An 18,662-nucleotide genomic window follows, 5' to 3' on the forward strand; every position below is an offset into this window, starting at 1 on the left:
AACATCATATATAAAAAAGCAAATAGTAATACGTATTCATCAGAAATATTATGTGTTATCTAGGCAAACATTGTTTATCAATTTACGTGAATTAACTGATATAAAATCTATATACATATATGTACGCGTGTGTGCACACATATACCAACTACGGATGCTCTAAGACAGTCGATTATTCTATGTAAATTAAGTTGCTTTTATCTTCTAAATTTTATCTTTCTTCTCGAACTATTTGGACTTGAATGTTACGTGCATTAGCTTTCATTTGCCATAACAAAAATGTCGTCGTTGAGCGTAAACGTTCGAGTCTAAAGTAATAGCAATCGCCTGCAGTTTGTCGTACACGTTTTTTTACAATATGGCCGAGGTCATTCCAGATTGCGTTTTGCAATCACTACAGTGCGATGCATTTTTTTTCATAAAACAGACGTCGCATTTTGTTTAATTAAAGTTGAATTGAGTGCCTTTGTCCGACTCCGGCGCGGGAAACTAGCGCCGTTAAAATAGTTAAGTGGGCAATTATGCTTTACGGTATGTAATAAGCTGGCACTGACAACTTCCTGCCCTGTGGAATCAGTGAAAATAGAGAAATACCTAACGCTGATGTCGCGTAGTGTAGGAAAAATTCTCGCGAACCAGTTTTCTTGATATGTGCGTTCTTTAAATTCCACTTCCATTTTTACTCAAGTTACATTAGAATTTACTACAAGCGTTCCTTATTTTATGCACAAGAGATTCTTCATTTCTTCGACATTGTGCGCGCTGAATTTTTGAAAAGTGTCAAAAATTATTTATATAATTAAAAAGTTATTTATACTGCATAACCCGAATTTTTTTCCAAGATAATATACGCACTGTGCAGACGTACGTATTTATTCGTCATAATGCAGCCTCTCATCGTTATATGCAATGCATCAGTTATGTTCCATGCGCGGCAAATTTAATCTCATTATCGCACGGTTATCCTGCAGGACAATACACGCAATGCAAGACGATGCATCAAGCGCCGCGCATGGTGCAATATACCAGTGGTACGACCGACATAAACCTACTTAAGCTACGAGGATTTTAGCTTTTGCCGAGTTATTCCGTTCTTAGATTTCTTTCGTTCTACTCATATTTCGCGTTACGACTTCTTAAAGCCTTGTTTTTTATTACTCCGCCTCTAATTCTATTACACGTAGACCTTGGAAATGTTTGATCCATTAGATCCGAAGTCTATATTATTTTTCGTCAATTTGATACAATTTATTAATGTTTGAATAGCGATAAATATAACAGTTTCACGGAGGTGGCCCTACTGATAGCCAATTACTCGGCGCCAAAACTAAGATTAAAAAAAAAGTAGACTTGTTTAGTATTTATGGGAAAATCTTCGATTGTCATTTAATCTAATAATGTAACAAATAAAATAAAAAGTTGTTTATTACTTTGTATGTATTGTGTTTTTAGCGATCGTCGCTTGATCAAAGTGATCGGGGAAGAGAAAGAGAGAGAGAGAGAGAAAGAGAGAGAGTGAATAATATAATCTCCATTACATACGGGCAGCTGGCTGTAAAAATCAATGTAATCAAGGCTATTATTTCGTAGCTGTATTAACAAGGAAAGTTATCAGCTTGATATCGTAGATGGACGATTCCCAAGTTCTAGTACACACATATATACGCACGGTCGATAGAATTCCCATGCGAACAAGTAATTCGAATTAACAGCATGCATATGGAGAGCATGCTGAAACAATTAGCGTCAATGTAGTCGTGCGCAACTATCAGGGAATCAATAAACATACGCTGTATCATGATGCCGCTGAATAAACATACGTATAATCGTCTATGGTTCCTACACACACTATCCCGAAGCGAATCGCTTCCACAATATGCGTTTTAATTAATAACCGCAGCATTTTATTTATCACATCATGTAAAGTGTGGCCTGTGAAGGGAATAATAATAATAATAACAGTAACAACAATAATAATAATAATAATTCTGTATCCCGTTGAAATTACAGTTTCCATAGTGCTCTCTCGGGGCAACAAACTCCGCGGCCTTATAGTTACATTAAGCGGGACACTTTATTCCGTAGCGCAATAAATCCCGAGTGTGGTGGCTCGAACGGAGTGCCAACGGGGGGGAAAAAAAAGCGCAAAACCGCAGAGGCGAATCGTCCAATGTCGCGCATCGCGATAAGTAGCAATAAATGCCGAGGATCGTAAAATTCGACGTGCCCCTTTTTATACGGCGACCACCATCCGAGCGCACGTTGCCCGAGATCGTGAGCTAATGTCGAAAAGGATTATCTCTCGCACTAAATAATCTTTCTCCGTTCCACATTACGGAAACGTAAGCTTCCCATGATTAAATGTGCTAATCCTCTTCGATGCACGTGGAACGTTGGTTCAGTGAAGGACACGTCATTGTTAGCTCTGTTATAATAATTCATGGCATGAAAAGTCTCTCTTTTCGATCATGCTTGTATCTTAATGAGAAAAAAACCTGTTCCGCTTTACGCAATCCGATGACGCTCGACTCGTATTTATAGCGCGCATTGATCAATTGTATAAAAACAATTTCAGAATTATTATTTCTAAAATTAAAAGCGGAATTAAAAGGTTAATATTTGAAAAAATTGTTTGTTAAAATACTTTTATCAAAAGTTGAAAAGAATATCAATTACTAAAAATACTTAAAATAAACATATACATTTTGTTACATAAAATAAACATTTTATTAATGACTAATATTACATCATAAAACTGGAATTATTCCAGTTTTAGTATAAGTTATGACTTATGAGACTGAAATTGAGTCGATACGCATGTGGAATATCATACAATTTTATTAAAACTCAGCGCATATTTTCAGATATATATGTAACATGTATATATATCTTTCCTTTCATAATAATATTTCCGGAAGTAGCCGTGATAATTTACGTCCACGATCTGTTAGGTTTTACCGATGCGTTCAAACGCAGCATTCGACATATTTTTCAATAATCATGATCAATGATTAACAATTCTGAGATGGAACATGTCAGTGCAAATACACTCATATATCTTTAAATTAAATTGTAGGCTGCAATAAATCCATTCAATTTATTTTATAATCAATCAAACTATAATAAATAATAATTTTGTTTTCAACCAATAAGATTAATTTTTTGTGATTTGATCTTCGATATTGCTATCTACAGTTAATTGTTTGGCAATCTTATTTATTGTTAGCATTGTTGCGTAACAGTACACGAAATTTTTAAGTATTTTCTTCGAAGCAATCGTACTTTGAACAATAAATCTGATATTCATATTTTGAACGAACAATTTTATCGCAAGGAACATCATAATTCATACACACTTGTTCGTTGCATCTTGAATAATATCTGCTGCCACTGAGTTCTCATCTCCTCGGTTGTATGACGGTAAATGACGTCAGGACGTAGGTAGAGAGACACGATGTGTTCGCTTGTAGGCTGCTCTCAAGGTTACGAGCCGCATGCTCGCATAGTAATTCCACTTACGCAATGTCGTACCGAGACATAGAAGACCACGTAATATGCTCCGAACACATTAACAGACTGAGTAAACAGAGCTGAGTAAACAAGGCTGGAGCACACTCGATCGTAACAACGTATTGTGACATCGTGAAAAATATAATTGTCAATACAAGATAAAATAATAAATCGGAATATTTTTTTTACTAAATCAGAAATAGTTTTTTTCTATTTATTTTCTAAAAGCATGGTTATTTAAGCCATATTTATTTTCTAAAACTGAAATATTCTTCCTTTAATATTTTTAATAAAAGATAAGAGATAATTTCAAATAATTTTACGCGCAAAAATTATATATATATAATTATAAAATCCGTATAATGATTGAACAAATTATTCAAGCTAAAAATTAAATCTATAAACAAATTATAACAAATGTAAATTTTGTGAATTTCTTTTATTTCTTCCACAATAAAATTCCCAATTTGGAAAATGATTATGTTATTCGATAAATCGCTCATTTAAATGCTTACGTTTCCCTATTAATTTCAATGATGTAGATGCACTTGAAATGTGTAATTATTCAACCTTGCTTGCAACTTGACAGAATACATCATACCAATGTTGAAATACACGTAATTCGCCAAAGCGATTAAGGTACCGATCAATTTCTCGTTTGAGCATATATGTGCATGCGAACTGTAAATGCCAAATGTGTTATCTCCTCGAATCTATAAGCTTCAATTTTATCTGCTTGTTCACCGATTTTACGAGCAACTACCAGTGCTCTTGACGATCGTTCGACCATTACTTCCGTTACCATTAATAATGCTGAATGGAAAACTATCCACTTGCTTTCAAAATGGATAGCTGCTTGGAAATAATAAATGAATGGCTTATGGTATTACGATATTGAGACAAAGATTCTATTCGACGTCGCTATAATAAAATGCTATAGCAACAATAACGACATTAAGAAGCTAGTTTTTGCCACGGTTTATAACAAGAACATATCGGTTAATTGTACATTTTAAAAAACGATATGATTTTCAACAATATTCAATAGATTAAATTAAAATAAAATTTTAAAAAATCAAAACATCAATCAAAACGTCTCAATTGATCATTTTTTTAAGAAATAAATTTGCCTCATTTTTTATCAACTTATCTTTATTCATCACTTCGTGGTTTTCTTTAACCGAAAAATGTGAATCTAGAAGAGAACGAAGTTCGTTGAACTATCACGTGCAGAACGTGATCCGCAGATTATGGTTCCTTCGCTGATCGTGTCGTCGAACTCTCCTCCTTGATTACGTTCTTTCGTAGTCCAGCCGTGCGTCCTCCTCTCCTTTCACTCGGCAGTATTTCGTAGTCAGAGATTATCGACCTTTTTTGACCTAAGGTATTTGTCTTAGAATTGAATTTTCTTTTGCACTGTTTCGAACGAATGAAGGCGTCGAAATAAAATGATTACTCGGAAATGTTAGTCGAATTAATGTTTTAATTTGTGATATATTAAAACGAAAATATCGAAGTGAAACAAAATCTCTTTGAAAATTAAAATATTTAAATATCGCTCTGTTGTAATTCACATTATACGTGTCATCGTAGGGTCAAAGGGTTAAACATAACATATGTTCTGTCCTAAATTGCAATACGTCGTCCTAGAAAAACAATTGGCTTAGGTGAACCTAATAGAACTGAACAAACGTGCGTGACAAAAAGCTTGGCCCATTAATTATAAGAATTCGTCGACGTGCTATTGCATCACTGACATACATACGAACTACCTCTCATTACTGTCCATTACTGAAATTATTTATAATGTAGTTGAAGAATCTTACCGTAAAATGTTTTCATTTTGCCATTACGTGCAAAATGAAGCGAGGAACTCATTTTACTAATGTAATACAACAGAACTGTAATGAGTTTAAAATACGATCACGTTTCTCTAAAAATTAAAAATAATATGCATAAAATGCGCATTACCCAAAAGTGTCACGAAGAAAAAGGAATTTATAAAAATTCGCGTGGTTATGTAGGTATTAATACCGCCTACGTATTCGCATTTTTATATTTCAATTTTTGATATTTTTGTTAGAGAAAATATTTACATTGAATTTAATTTTATTAATTCAGTAAAACAAATTAACTCGATATAATGACAAAATATTTTACGATAAAATTTTCCACCTAAAGTTTATACATAAATATTTGTGCAAACATTTTAACCAATATTGACAAAAGTGGAAAAATTAATACGAAAAAGATATTCTATTATTAGATTATATTATTCTATAAACGTGGCGGTTTAGTTTTATATATACAAGTGGTTAAACATCAAACATCTGCTAGACCAGGGGCGGTGACTTGTCGGCTTGCCATGTGTGGAGTAGGACAATTTGGGAGGGGTAAAGGAGGGGATAAAAAGTTTTTAGAATTTATTTAATTTTCATATTAAATCTCTTTATCATAAGAAATTATACACAATAATGAGCAACGAAATTGTAAATATTTTATAAATATTTATAGTTTAACTTGAAACATACTTAAACATAAAACAAAACTTAATGAAGAAAATTTGGAGTACATTTGGAGTAATTTAAAAAATTTAATTTCGTAGAACAAACGTACTCCAAATTTTATTTTTTATGATTAATTCATTTATAAGTGCATCAATGTTATAAGTTTTTAGTTTTAGTTTTTTTTTCATGTGTGGAATTCCACACATGAAAAATTCTCATGTGTGGAGTACTCCACACACACCCCACAAAAGTCGCCACCCATGTGCTAGACAGATGTTTTTTTCTAAACACAGACGTTCTATTCTTTACAAAAGCATTTTAGGCAGAAAGATTATTCGTCTTACCAATTCAATTTTGTTTTATTCGCTCTCAAATATATTTTTAGAAAACATACGTATTTTCAATTTTCGAAAAACAATTAAACGATGAATCAAAATGTGCAATACAAATAGTAAACTATTCTAAGAAATTATATGTCCGGGACACCCGTTGCATTACCTAGAGATTATTTACGATGTAGAGTCGACTCGGACCGAGGACTTAGGTCATCTAGGTTCCATGGGGTTAACTCGTTTAACCTTTTCTTCTCTTCCTCCCGCGCGAGATCGCGATCAAGATCGATGTGGTCTTAGAAAATATGTACTTCAATTAGAAGAACTTGCGTTAAAGTGTCGATAGTGTCGATGTACTCCTTATTGATCTTTTGTTAAAACAATTGCGAATGAAGAAAAAATAAAACGTGAAACACGACTATAACAAGAGATATACGCCACATAAATCTGCTAATTAATGGGATTACGCAAAGGTTAATGGAGTGTTCTAATTACTTTTGTTGCACTTAAATTTATTAAAACTTATCCAGTAGCATTTTCTTAATTCACATTGGAAATAGAAAGCTTTTATATTAATCATCAATTTGTATTTTTATCAAAATTAAACGAGAAAATGTTCACTGTATATTTATAGTTTGTAATGTTTGCGCATACTCTCGACACTGTAAATTCTAACAGCTAAAGATAGAAATAATGTCATTTGTTTAAATATAGAAATATCAAGTTTCCAAGTTTTATGATTTATGAATTATTGATAGAATTTGTACGAATCTAATTCAACTTTAGAGAGTTAACATATGAGCTACAATTTTCATTTAATTTTATGCAGACTCCATTTTCTAATCTAATCTGAAACTAGAATAACATTTGGAAATGTGTACGATAGAAACTGACATCAAATCAAATTATTCAAAGAAGACAAGTTTCAAATTGTTCGGATTTGTGAAAGATCATCTTTATTATTAAAGATTTGCTTCTCGTTATAGAAAAAGGAAATTAAATAATGAAAGAGTTTCTTTGATAATAGACTGCATTTGTAATCAATCACAGCAAATTTTATAATGATATATTACTTCTTATATAACGTTACATGAATCAAGTGAAAAGAGCTACGTACTTGTAATTTGCCAAGTAATTCTTTGCCGCAAGAAAATCGCGTTGCGAGTTAAATCGTACGTCACGATCCAGTTACTTGACCCTGCAGGTCTAGCATGACGTTGCCTTCTCTGTGGCAAAAGGAAGAGGTCATCATGATTTTGAAGGCTCTCACTCAATTGCCGCAGCAGGTGCGAAAGATAAAAAAAAAACCATTATCTCTTTATTTTAGAGTCGCGTTTTAAAATGAATTGATAATTTTTATTAATAATTAAAATATAGATAATTTAAAATTGAACTTTAAAAATCTCAACAGCCTTAAAATACCAAAGGTTTTAACGTTAGGTATTTTGTGCTAGCACTTGAGTCGAGAAAAGCGTTAATTTGTACATTCATCAGCTTGAGAATGAGATATTGAGAACGCATCGAAATGAAAATAAATCGGAAATTAAATTAAATTATCAACGATATAGGATTGCGTAATAAAAGAGAATTACACACACACACACACATTTCGCGTGTACATATATAATATAGATTATATTTTCATGATATATCGGTACGTGTACATCCACCTTCAAATACAATGCATAAACATCTATTATTGTAGTATTTCCTTTATAATCATACATGTAGGTAATACGTTTAAAGTTTAAAATGCGGTATGGAGAAAAATGTAATTGCGGATCATCTGTACCTATACATATCATCAAGGTACAGTTTTAGATAAATTGCCGCCGTTTTAGACATATACATATATATTAATTATCGATCTCTGTTCACTATTATACAATAGTTCCATGTCCTCTTGTTCATCATATCCGTACATCGATTGGAAGAAATTGTCGTTACACCAATTTTAATTATCCTATCGATTACTCTCAATCGTCCTCGACAAATGACTAACAAGAAGGAAAACTGACGATCTGATTGGCGAAAGTGGCCGGAAAGTTATCTCCAATCAGAGGGCAGTGATCCTCACAATTTATCGCGTATCTTTTCGCTAATGTTTTCCAATTTTTTGTCCTGTCCAGGAGGATTGTGAAGTCCGGAAAACACGAGAATTGTGTCTGACTCGAGAAAGTCATATTTTTATAATAAATTCATTGATATTTTTTTTTTTTTTTTTTTTTTAATTGATAACGGGAATCAAACTATAGATTTTTGTAATTTAATTTTTGAAGATTCGAAAGGGTCGTCGAAAGGATTCGAGTAACGCGATGCGCGAGAATCGAAACAAATTATATTTGAAATATTTGTAAATATAAACGTACTAATTTCCACGTATAACTTTTTGTAATCAAATTAAAAGTTTCAAGTTTAGATGTAAAAAAAAATTTTAAGTTTAGATGCGAATTTAGAAAATTATGTGTATTTTGTGATGTGCGTGACAATCCTTCTTAGAAAATTTTCAAGAAATTTTTCAAGAAGGATTGCCATCTAGAAATAAACACAGTTTTCCACTTTATTTTCATTTACATATACTTTAAGTAGGAGCCAGAACTTACTCGAGAATATTAGATAAAGAAATTTGTATTTTAGAGAGGACAGTATACGTATTATTACATTCTGCAGATATACTTTGCAATTTTATTGAGCACTATTTAGAACTTATTTTTGCTAGCAGCGAAACAAAACAATAGGAAACAATAGTTACAATATATATTTATTCCTCGCGCATTTTATCCGGAAGATTCGATGAGCTGCAGCTGAAGGAACGATCGATTAGCGCGAGTCAAGGTCCTTTGAACGCAGTGTGCATTCGCGCCATAGTGTGCATTTCTGACTCCAATTCGACGACGACCTCCATTGATGAAGGAGAAACGGCGGAAAATCCAAGGAGGGATTTAGAGAGAGGAATATTGAGGAAATAAAGAAAAATAATATATTTAAGATACACACAAATAAATATGATATATATCAGATAAAGAACAACGTCGCAATTAATAAAAATTTCTGACGTGCAAATAAGCGCGCGGTGTAATTTTTGATAAGGATCGATTGCACTAAAGAGTTAAACCATTGCGAATTAACAGTACTTTTCGCATTACCTACATATCTCAATCAGAGCTACGATCTAGAAAGAGACGGGGGATCGTTAAGCATATCGATTAATCGGCGCGGTTGATCCCGAGCATCGAACATCGCGATAGGTCATGAAAAACTATATTGAGAGACCAGACCTACGGATAATGTAGAAGAGTGTCAATCGTTTTCGAGCGTAACATTTTGCAAGCTATTGCCAATCACGATATCACAAGCTTAAAAAAATCACTTGTGTCTCTTTCTACTGAAAGGATCTGAGAAACGCACGAAAAAGAAAACAAAAATGTCAAAGCGTATATCGTCGAGGCCTTCGTTTTAATCGAGAATGCGAATCACAAGACTTGATGAAGTTGAAACCGTTCCCACGGGACAGATACATCGAGTAGGTTAAATTACGGGAGGAACGTCTGAATGTGCTCGAGGTGGATACTATCGGAGACACCGTCGTCTAGAGGGGACACCGTCGTCAGGATTAGAGGCAGAGAATTAGTCGAAAGAAAAAAAAAAGAAGAAACTAGAAACGCACGAGTGTAGGAAGATTCAGGGCGAGGGAAAGGAGGGAGAGAGGGAGGGAGGGGAGGTGGGCATGGAGATATTTAGCCCCATTTCTGAAAGAGACCCATCCGTTGACACTGGCAATTAGAACCCCAGAGATTGCAGCGGCAGCTAGAGCTGTAGCAGCAGTCCTTTCGCCGGTGGTAACAATCTCCGCCGCGCCTTATGCAGGCCCGTCTAAACAAGTTTATCGACGAGGTACGTCTACACAAGATTAGGGAAATCGAGAGAAGGCTTTTTCACAACATTGAGACATTGAGGGAGGGACTGAATGAATCGCGACGTCGACTCGGCACGCGTTTCGCGCATTCGCGCGCAACATGCATGTATGTGCGTATCGATACACGAACTACGTTGGAAAAATTCACTTTTTCTTAGAAAATAAAAACTCTTTTGTCTTTTTAATTCTCAAATTTGATTCTCAGATTTCGTCAATATTTAGAATAAAAGCAATCTTGTAAAATCCATACATTGTATGTCATTGTAATTTTGTATGTGTATGCTGTGAAATCTGTGTACGCGTGTACGTGCATGCATATGTAATACATTAATCATAAATTTTAATATATGGGTCACTAAAGGTCAGTTTTACAACCTCCGGTTAACTTAACCGTCATTGATTATTTTTGGTTAATTTTCCTTAACAAATACGATTGGTCAATTTCAATATGAAAATCAGCCGTTAAGTTAGCCGGAGGCTGTAAAACTAGGCCTAGAAAGGAAATAATCTTTACGGGGTTCGTACGGTGTATACAGTTCAGCAACAATCAAGCAAAAAGTACAGAATCACGGGAAGAGGAAAAGGATATATTTTAGCGATCGTACGAGAAAATCTCGCTGAGGAGGATAGGGAGGAAATGAAACCAGAATTGACAAATAAGATAAACTACTCACTTTTGTGCCACTCGCAACAGATTCTCCAAAGCGTTGTCTGAGGGATATTCCGAGAGGTCGTCACCTTGAAGATAGTCTACATCTTCTGCAAATGTAAAATGAACAATTCGTCTTAATATACTTCACAATATATTTCGATCCTATCAGTTGCATTATAAATTAGGAAAAATAGAATTGCCTTTTTTTTAACGTGTGCCTAAATCATGTAGGTAAGCACGTATTCTCGTGGGTCTAACGCTTAATACGTAAAGAAAAATACTGGCAATAGAAATAGGAAATAAGGAACAGTTTAAAATATGAGGAAAAAATATAAAGCGTTTCTTATTCAATATATGGAATTATTTTTTAATCCCTGTTCCATTTATTTTATCTGGGACTAGACACGTGTATTCTTCGCGAAGATAAATGAGATTTGTATCGTATAGTGATATTATCATGTACGAGCTCAAGGACGCTTGAGGTCCACGAGTTGAAAATTTAAAGGGCACATCTCATCGCGGAGATGAGGAAAGGGCAAAAATAGAAGAGAGTAGTTTATATATATTTTATAAGATAATATCAACAACAAAGACTTTGCCAACTTAATTTTGATATTTTTCTTTGATTACTAGAGTAAATGCTTTTGTCTTTTTTTGAAAAGTGAATTTTATCAAATCGCTAGTCAGAAATGTGACAAAGCTACTTGTACAAAATTTGTAAAAAGATTTTCCAGATTGAAACAAGCAGAAAATATTACACAAAGGTATCTTATACGCGATAAAAAATACATTCAAATTTATTCACGAACAAAGACATTTTATTGAGCAAAAACCGATATACCGAAAATTATCGAGAAAAGGTATGACTTTCTATATCCTTTTTATACAACTTACATGTGTTTTTAATAAAATTCGTGAAATTTTATTAAAATATTTAATTAATTGTAAAAACGTATACATCATATTGCAAATGAAGAAAATTACATTGAAAATTTTAATTATTCCGTTTTCATTATTACATCTTTGTTTTTGCTTGAGGAACGGTGCAGGATTGCGTAGAAGAAAATTATGATGGTCCATTAAGATTATTACGGCAAATCTCGTTATGCATTTCTAAAACTCTTACAGGAAAATCCTTCCAACGATGCAAAGGTGAAAGGACACGTTATGCCGAAGCATAAAAACAATAAAACAAAATTCTTGTTTTTTTCTAGGAAATATAGTTTATCTTTGTTTGCAAATTGATGCAATATCCATGCTATTTAATTAATATAAATTTTTTACAGTAAAAGCAAATTAAAAAAAATTATAAAAATGATAACAAAAAAAGTACAAAGTAAAACAAATTATATACATATAAAAACAAATTTAAACAAAAAATAAATAAATTCTTTTCTAAATATATATTTTTGTACGTATATATTCATGTTCTTTATGAATATTAATTTCTTTTCGCAGCATTTTTATCCCTCGCAATTTTTACACTATACTTTTACAGTATTTTTAGGAATGCCTTAATTATTCCTAACCTTTTTATATTTAAAAATCTTTAAATAATAACATTAAAAATGTAACGATTAAATTACAATTGTTTTACTGGATCGCATAATTTCATGTGGCAATAAAACAAGATAAAAGAACAGGAATTTGGCGAAAAATAAAAAAAAAAGATTGATTAGAAATTTATTAGGCACAAAATAATTTTGAGTGTTTCTGTCAAATCACATTTATAGAAAATGAATTAACGATTGTGCGAGATCGCATCCAATTATATCCGACAGCCGAATTGCTCGTTTTCGCGCCGCGACCAAGCCAGCAGCGGCGTGACAACGCGTGAACGGCAGCGGGAGAGAGCGTGATCTCCGGTGTTTGCGCGAGCTTCTAGAGGAATTCGGGATCGCCGTTGCTGACTAATTGTAAGCATAAGCAGAGGAAGTCGAATAACAGCCTTGACGACCGACGGATTCCTCTAGAAGCATTCCTCGCGCACATTATAAATAGGTGGCTCAGTGCCATTAAAGGCACTTGCTTTGAATCTGTACTCGCGTTCGGTGCGTCGCCAACGTTTTGTGAAATAATAAATTCAAGTTAAGCATTACTCAGTTCGTCTCACTCAGTACTCCGCGTGCCGTTTGCAGTGCCGAAATATTTGGCTCAACGATGATCCATTATTTTTCCTTTATTTTCTTTTTTTCACTTTTGTCGACTACGACAACTCCTAGGATTAAGATACTAATCTAATAAGAATGACTTCCCTTATTCGCGCGCGCGACTTTCCTCTGCTCTTTTCTCGACATCATTTCATGTTCATTATCTTTATATGAATGCACTGGGGATGTCAATGTTTTAATATTCCTACGATATACCATGCCAGGAAATTGCGAAATTATTCATGCTCGACAAGAAAGTTATTTTTTCGATATCTAACGAGAGAGAGAGAGAGAGAGAGAGAGAGAGAGAGAGAGAGAGAGCCTCATATGAATACATAAATTATGTAATAGAGGAGCTGATTTTATATTTAATATTAATTTATATTTTTTAACTCAAATATTTCCTTTGCAAATAAGCAATTTTTATATTAATTATTTATAATTAATCTACTCTAATCTTAATTTAAATCTTAAGTTAAAAGCCATCAAAAGAATCTTTGAAATACTACCAAATCTATGAAATTATAAATTGTAAGAAAAATAATGTAATAATATATTAATATTCTTTTGTATTAATTTATATTAAAATTTGAAATATACATATAAAATTTGATGCTCAGGATGCGTTGAAGTGTAATAAACCTATAATGAAATTTTATGTACATTTTATAGATAAAATTTTATTTTAAAATAATTACCAACGCATCCTGCAAACTATCTCCTCTATTCTTTTTTACACAAAAGAACATACCTTCTTTGTATCTCTCATTAGTTGCTATTAAAGGATAATTGTTATTAAAGGGTATATAGATTCATAAGATAATAAAATTTTATTTTATTGTTCGCAAAATAAGATTATATCTTTGTTATCCAAGAGAAACGTATCATATTTGCGGCGCAAAATGCAATACTTTAGCCATTATGTATATTACAATATTTACGTACTGTGCACAAAGTACGCAATGCACAGAATTTGGAATAAAATCACAATATTTGATTTCAGTAATAAAATTGACAAATTAACACATCAATTTATTATAAAATATAAATAAAAGTATAACAAATGAAAGCCGACACGTAAAATAATTACATAAAGGAACGAAATACCATACTCTATGGTAACTCTTAACCATTATGAGATACTGAGAAATCGATGAACAATTTCAATGTCTCCAAAGGAAGCCCTAATAATCAATCAGACACGATCGTAATTAAATTTCTGAGACCAATGTCCCAGGAAACTGATTACGGTTTCATTAGTACTGACAGTTATTGCATAGCCATCGAGATTTCCCCATATTTCAATTGATCCTGCTGTAATTGTAATTATTATGATAGAATAGCGTCAGAATAGTTCTTGCTTCAATTGAGAGAAGGAAAACTCGATCAAAATCATGTAAGACAGGTTGAATATAATCATTTTGAATCATTTTTGTAAGTTTATTTAATCAACTTTTTAAAAATACGTATAAATTTATATCCAAACTTGCGTCTACATACACACAAATTTGCTACTCTTTTTGAAATTCAATTTATAAAATAAAATTTTCAAAAGATTGAGCAAAATAATAATGATATCACACCAAAAATAAATTCACTTATTTTGTATTCAAATTTCAACTTTGCTACCGTATCGATGCGCATGGCATACAATAATTTACAATATGATAATTTACAATAATTATAGGCAAATATAATATTGTTTTTACAATATGATTTCAAGTGGAAATCGGTGAAATTGGACGAGCTTTAATTCTTGTCATGATTTATCGTGTGCGTCCGACGATGCATAAACCTACTCCACTTACACTGTCCGCGATCTCACTGTAGCTGACTCGATATAAATTTAACTAATCTCTTGAGTCAGACTCCTCTATTGAAATATCTCCGTTTGTTTCATCCTTGCCTTAAGATATTTTTATATAAGTTTTAATAATTTTACAAACCTATTTGAAAAATATTTTCAGCTGTGTAAATATTTGATTCCATTTTTTACTTCAAGTACGGTATGTAGATTATAACTATTATAAATTTGTGGCGTAATAAACGCGGGACACTTAACAAATTGCACGATCGTGAAGAAAGCCAGTATTAAGCTCTGGTGTATTACAAGTTTCAACAAGTTTCGTTATATTGTAAGGTAGCGAACAAAGTGTACTATTACAATTTGCAAGTTTTAATACTTGCGAGGTAATTTCGTCGATTAATTCCGAACGTTTTATAAATTAGTATATCAAGAAAAAGAGTTTGTGCAATGTTGAAACAAACTTTCAAATAGTTTTGGATATTTTAAAAAAATATAAAAACGTCAATAAATCTCTCTCTTCGGTGCAATTGGATATATTTCTTAATTTCGAAGAAGAAACCCAAACGAGGTAAATTCTGTTCATAATCCCCTATTCAACGAGCTTTTCTGGTCTCAGTTCGAGCAGACCAGATATTTATTTTAATATAATTTTCCGCACCAGATACATTTTAATTAGAAAACTTTATTTGACTACACATACAGCACACAATATTCATGTTATAATTTTTTAGTGTCAAAACTTGTGTAAGAACCAACATGTAAATATGTTTTCAAATATTTCATATATATTTTTGTAAAAAACGTAATTAATGTGTAATGTAACAGTTTGTGAAAACTAAAGTATCTATGACAGTTATGTTAATTATACTTATATAAACATAATTAAATTATAAATTCTTATAGAATTTATTCTTACAAAAACATAAAAATGTTTTTTTTTTTTAAAGTAAAATATATTTTAATGTAAAATATACAAATTTGTTTAATCTCAGTGTACATATTTATTCTCAGCGTTATTTTTATTGCGTGTGTACAGTAAACAATGATATTAAAAAAAATAAAAGAGAATTTTTGTCATTCAATTTTTAACATTTATAACATATATAACAAAAACAGTTCATATCACGTTTAGTCTGGGGCTTAAAAAATTATAAAAAATATTTAAAAAAGGTAACTCTTTTATAATTATAAAGATATTCCATTAAAACTTTTTTTTATAAAAGTCGATAAACGGAAAATTCATTTAGTTAAAAAAACTTTCCGACATTTTCATTTTCACAACAGTAATATATCTCTTTTTATTCTTTTTAAGTTTGCGGTACAAATATTAATTGCATTTTTTAAACGAAATTTGTTAATTCCGTTACTTGCAAAAAAATTTGTAAATTATTACTACTCTTATACGTACCGCTCTTTTTATCTCCTCTATTATAGTATTTACATCATACAACCGTAAAAATTCTATTATCTACACATTATACTGTTCATAAATATATAATTATTCAATCACTTTCGCGCACGTGGAAAAATTAAATAATTTGAATTTATATGCGAGCAACATAATGTCCCGGACAAACGCAAGTGCCCAAAGTCATCGTAAAAACGTTTTAAATTTCTGCGTTCTTCCATATGTTCTCCAAGTGTCTTCGAGGTTTTTACATTGTATTAGAAACGGCTTACGGTTCTCCATTAACGCGCAAAAAAGGATCAGAGTGACTTACCACCGTCATCGACGGGATTGGCGAAGCTCCTATCGGCCAGGACGACCAACAGAAGGGACAACCATAGCAACCAAGCCCTCATGCCTCGATCTGCGCCCGCTCGGCTCACAGTTTGCGCTCACGAAAATCCGGTAGAGACAAAACGCAAAGTCTGTGCCGCAGCTCCCGCTAGTCCTTCGCTCAGGAAGGAATCTCACCCTCGGCTCACTACCGAGTACTGGGGTGCGAGTGAGGGTTCCACCGCGATCGTGGCGCTTATATAGACGCGGGAGGCGTGGCGATGCGCCCCCACGAGGATATGTAGAAGCGGAGCTTGGGCTTTTGGATCGGACGCAAAGTTCTCCACCACACGCGCTCTAATGCGCGCCACTGGATCGTGTGCCGCATCCCCTCTTCAAGTAGACAGATCTGACATAGGAACAAAGTCGGTTTCGACTATATCACTTGCTCGTACTTTTGACGATCAACTCACACTCCCGGATAGGAGCAACTGGTAGCGAAGCAACTAGTAGACCCTAGACCCTCTATCTTCTTTTTCTTCTCTGTCTCTCTTTCTCTTTCTCTCTGTATCCTTTCATTCATTTCCGACCTCCGACTTTATTACTCTTCATTACTCTTTTAAAAGGGTTGAGGAGCTAGAATAGCCTCTCGAAATGATTCATCGTATATTTCGCGGTTTTTCATTATTTTGAATCACTTCCGGAATATAAAAGGGGACAGACTTTATAGACATTCTCCATATAACATTTGTCTTTTATAAATGATATAAAATTGAACGATAAATTTCTCACAGCAAACCTTTCTGTTATGGCCTGAATTGCTATTAGTTTAAACTTAAGAAAAACATAGATATCTTGTGACTGTTTACAAATTATCGAGATAACAGGTTCTAGAGATCAGAGATAGACGTGTCTTTCTATGCGACAAAAGGTTCAATCTGCTCGTCCTTGATGTCCAATTTCGCACAAATCACTGTAATTTGCCCCTTCATTAGAGTCATTACTGAATACGAATTTAATAAAAATTTGTTTATCAGACGCAACTTTCCTTATTTGCTTGAGTTTCCGACAGAGATAATTGTGAAAATCAACGAAAATTCGCAAACCAGATTAAATGTATCTATTTAAAGCTGAAGGTTGTAAGGAGTGTAAAAGAATCATGTGTCATAGTCTCTCTTTGCTTTCTCATTCGGTGAAGATATTTTAAAAAGACATAACATCTTTTGCAAGTTTTTTTTAACAAGGAACTTTATACATTTTTTTAAAATAGTCTTACTAATATCACTATAGCTTAAATAAAAAACAAAGTTTCTCATTATTCATCCGCTTTTTTCTGAAATGCGTTTGAGAAAAGTCTTCGGATTTTTAATAATTCACAATTTTATAATTAGTCATCGTCAACACTTTCACACCGATATTTCTTTCAATGATGAAAAAAAGCAGAATAACTTCTATATTACGTATAACGCGTATATTACAAAATTAACATTGCAATTTTTCTTTATGTAAAGATAATTTAATTTCAAACCTTGGGTGCGATTCAAGGAAGTAAACAAGATAATTTCTCGTTAGCTCAAAGGCGCTGTCATGTTCATCATCACGTTATATATTAGATATTGTTCTTCTAGAATACGCAATTTACTTTATTCGTGCAAAGCAGTTTTGAATAAGCGTCAACTGCAGCTGTAACGGAAGAGAAACGCTGCGACAAACTCGAAAGCTACGACAGTCTCGCGAAAGCCTCAGAACAAAACTCCGTGCTCTGTGTGATGCATGGTGGTTGATAAACAACATTGACGTTCGAGCTAGTATTTGCGAATTGTTTTCTTGCAAGAAAAAGGAACAACTTAATGACATCCAATCTGGACATATCGAAATAAAAACGCTAAAGTTGATACAGAATAATTAATGAATTAGTAGTAGAGTAAAAAAAGATAAAATATTTGTTATAATATTTATAAATATTAAATTATATATAAATTAAGAGAATATTATATAATTTTATCTAAAAAATAGATAATTTTATGAATCATGAAATAAATCTGTTATATGCATGTTTGCACGCGTT

At 32.8% G+C, this 18,662-nt stretch overlaps 1 protein-coding gene across 2 annotated transcripts; it reads right to left on the reverse strand.

Annotated features, from left to right (window-relative positions):
* Positions 1-7,956: 7,956 nt before the first annotated feature.
* Positions 7,957-16,853, reverse strand: LOC105197718. 2 transcript variants are annotated; one of them, XM_011164217.3, is made up of 3 exons: positions 16,596-16,853; positions 10,940-11,024; positions 7,957-10,222 (listed from the first exon to the last, which is right to left on the reverse strand). In XM_011164217.3, exons 1-3 carry the CDS (start codon positions 16,675-16,677, stop codon positions 10,087-10,089), a joined length of 303 nt encoding a protein of 100 aa, XP_011162519.1. In that variant the 5' UTR covers positions 16,678-16,853; the 3' UTR covers positions 7,957-10,086. The 2 variants fall into 2 exon arrangements, with proteins under 2 accessions (XP_011162519.1, XP_011162518.1); XM_011164216.3 differs by having other exon boundaries at positions 7,957-10,249.
* Positions 16,854-18,662: the final 1,809 nt, after the last annotated feature.

This window comes from Solenopsis invicta, chromosome 10 (genome assembly GCF_016802725.1).
Source record: "Solenopsis invicta isolate M01_SB chromosome 10, UNIL_Sinv_3.0, whole genome shotgun sequence".
Lineage (NCBI taxonomy): Eukaryota > Metazoa > Arthropoda > Insecta > Hymenoptera > Formicidae > Solenopsis > Solenopsis invicta.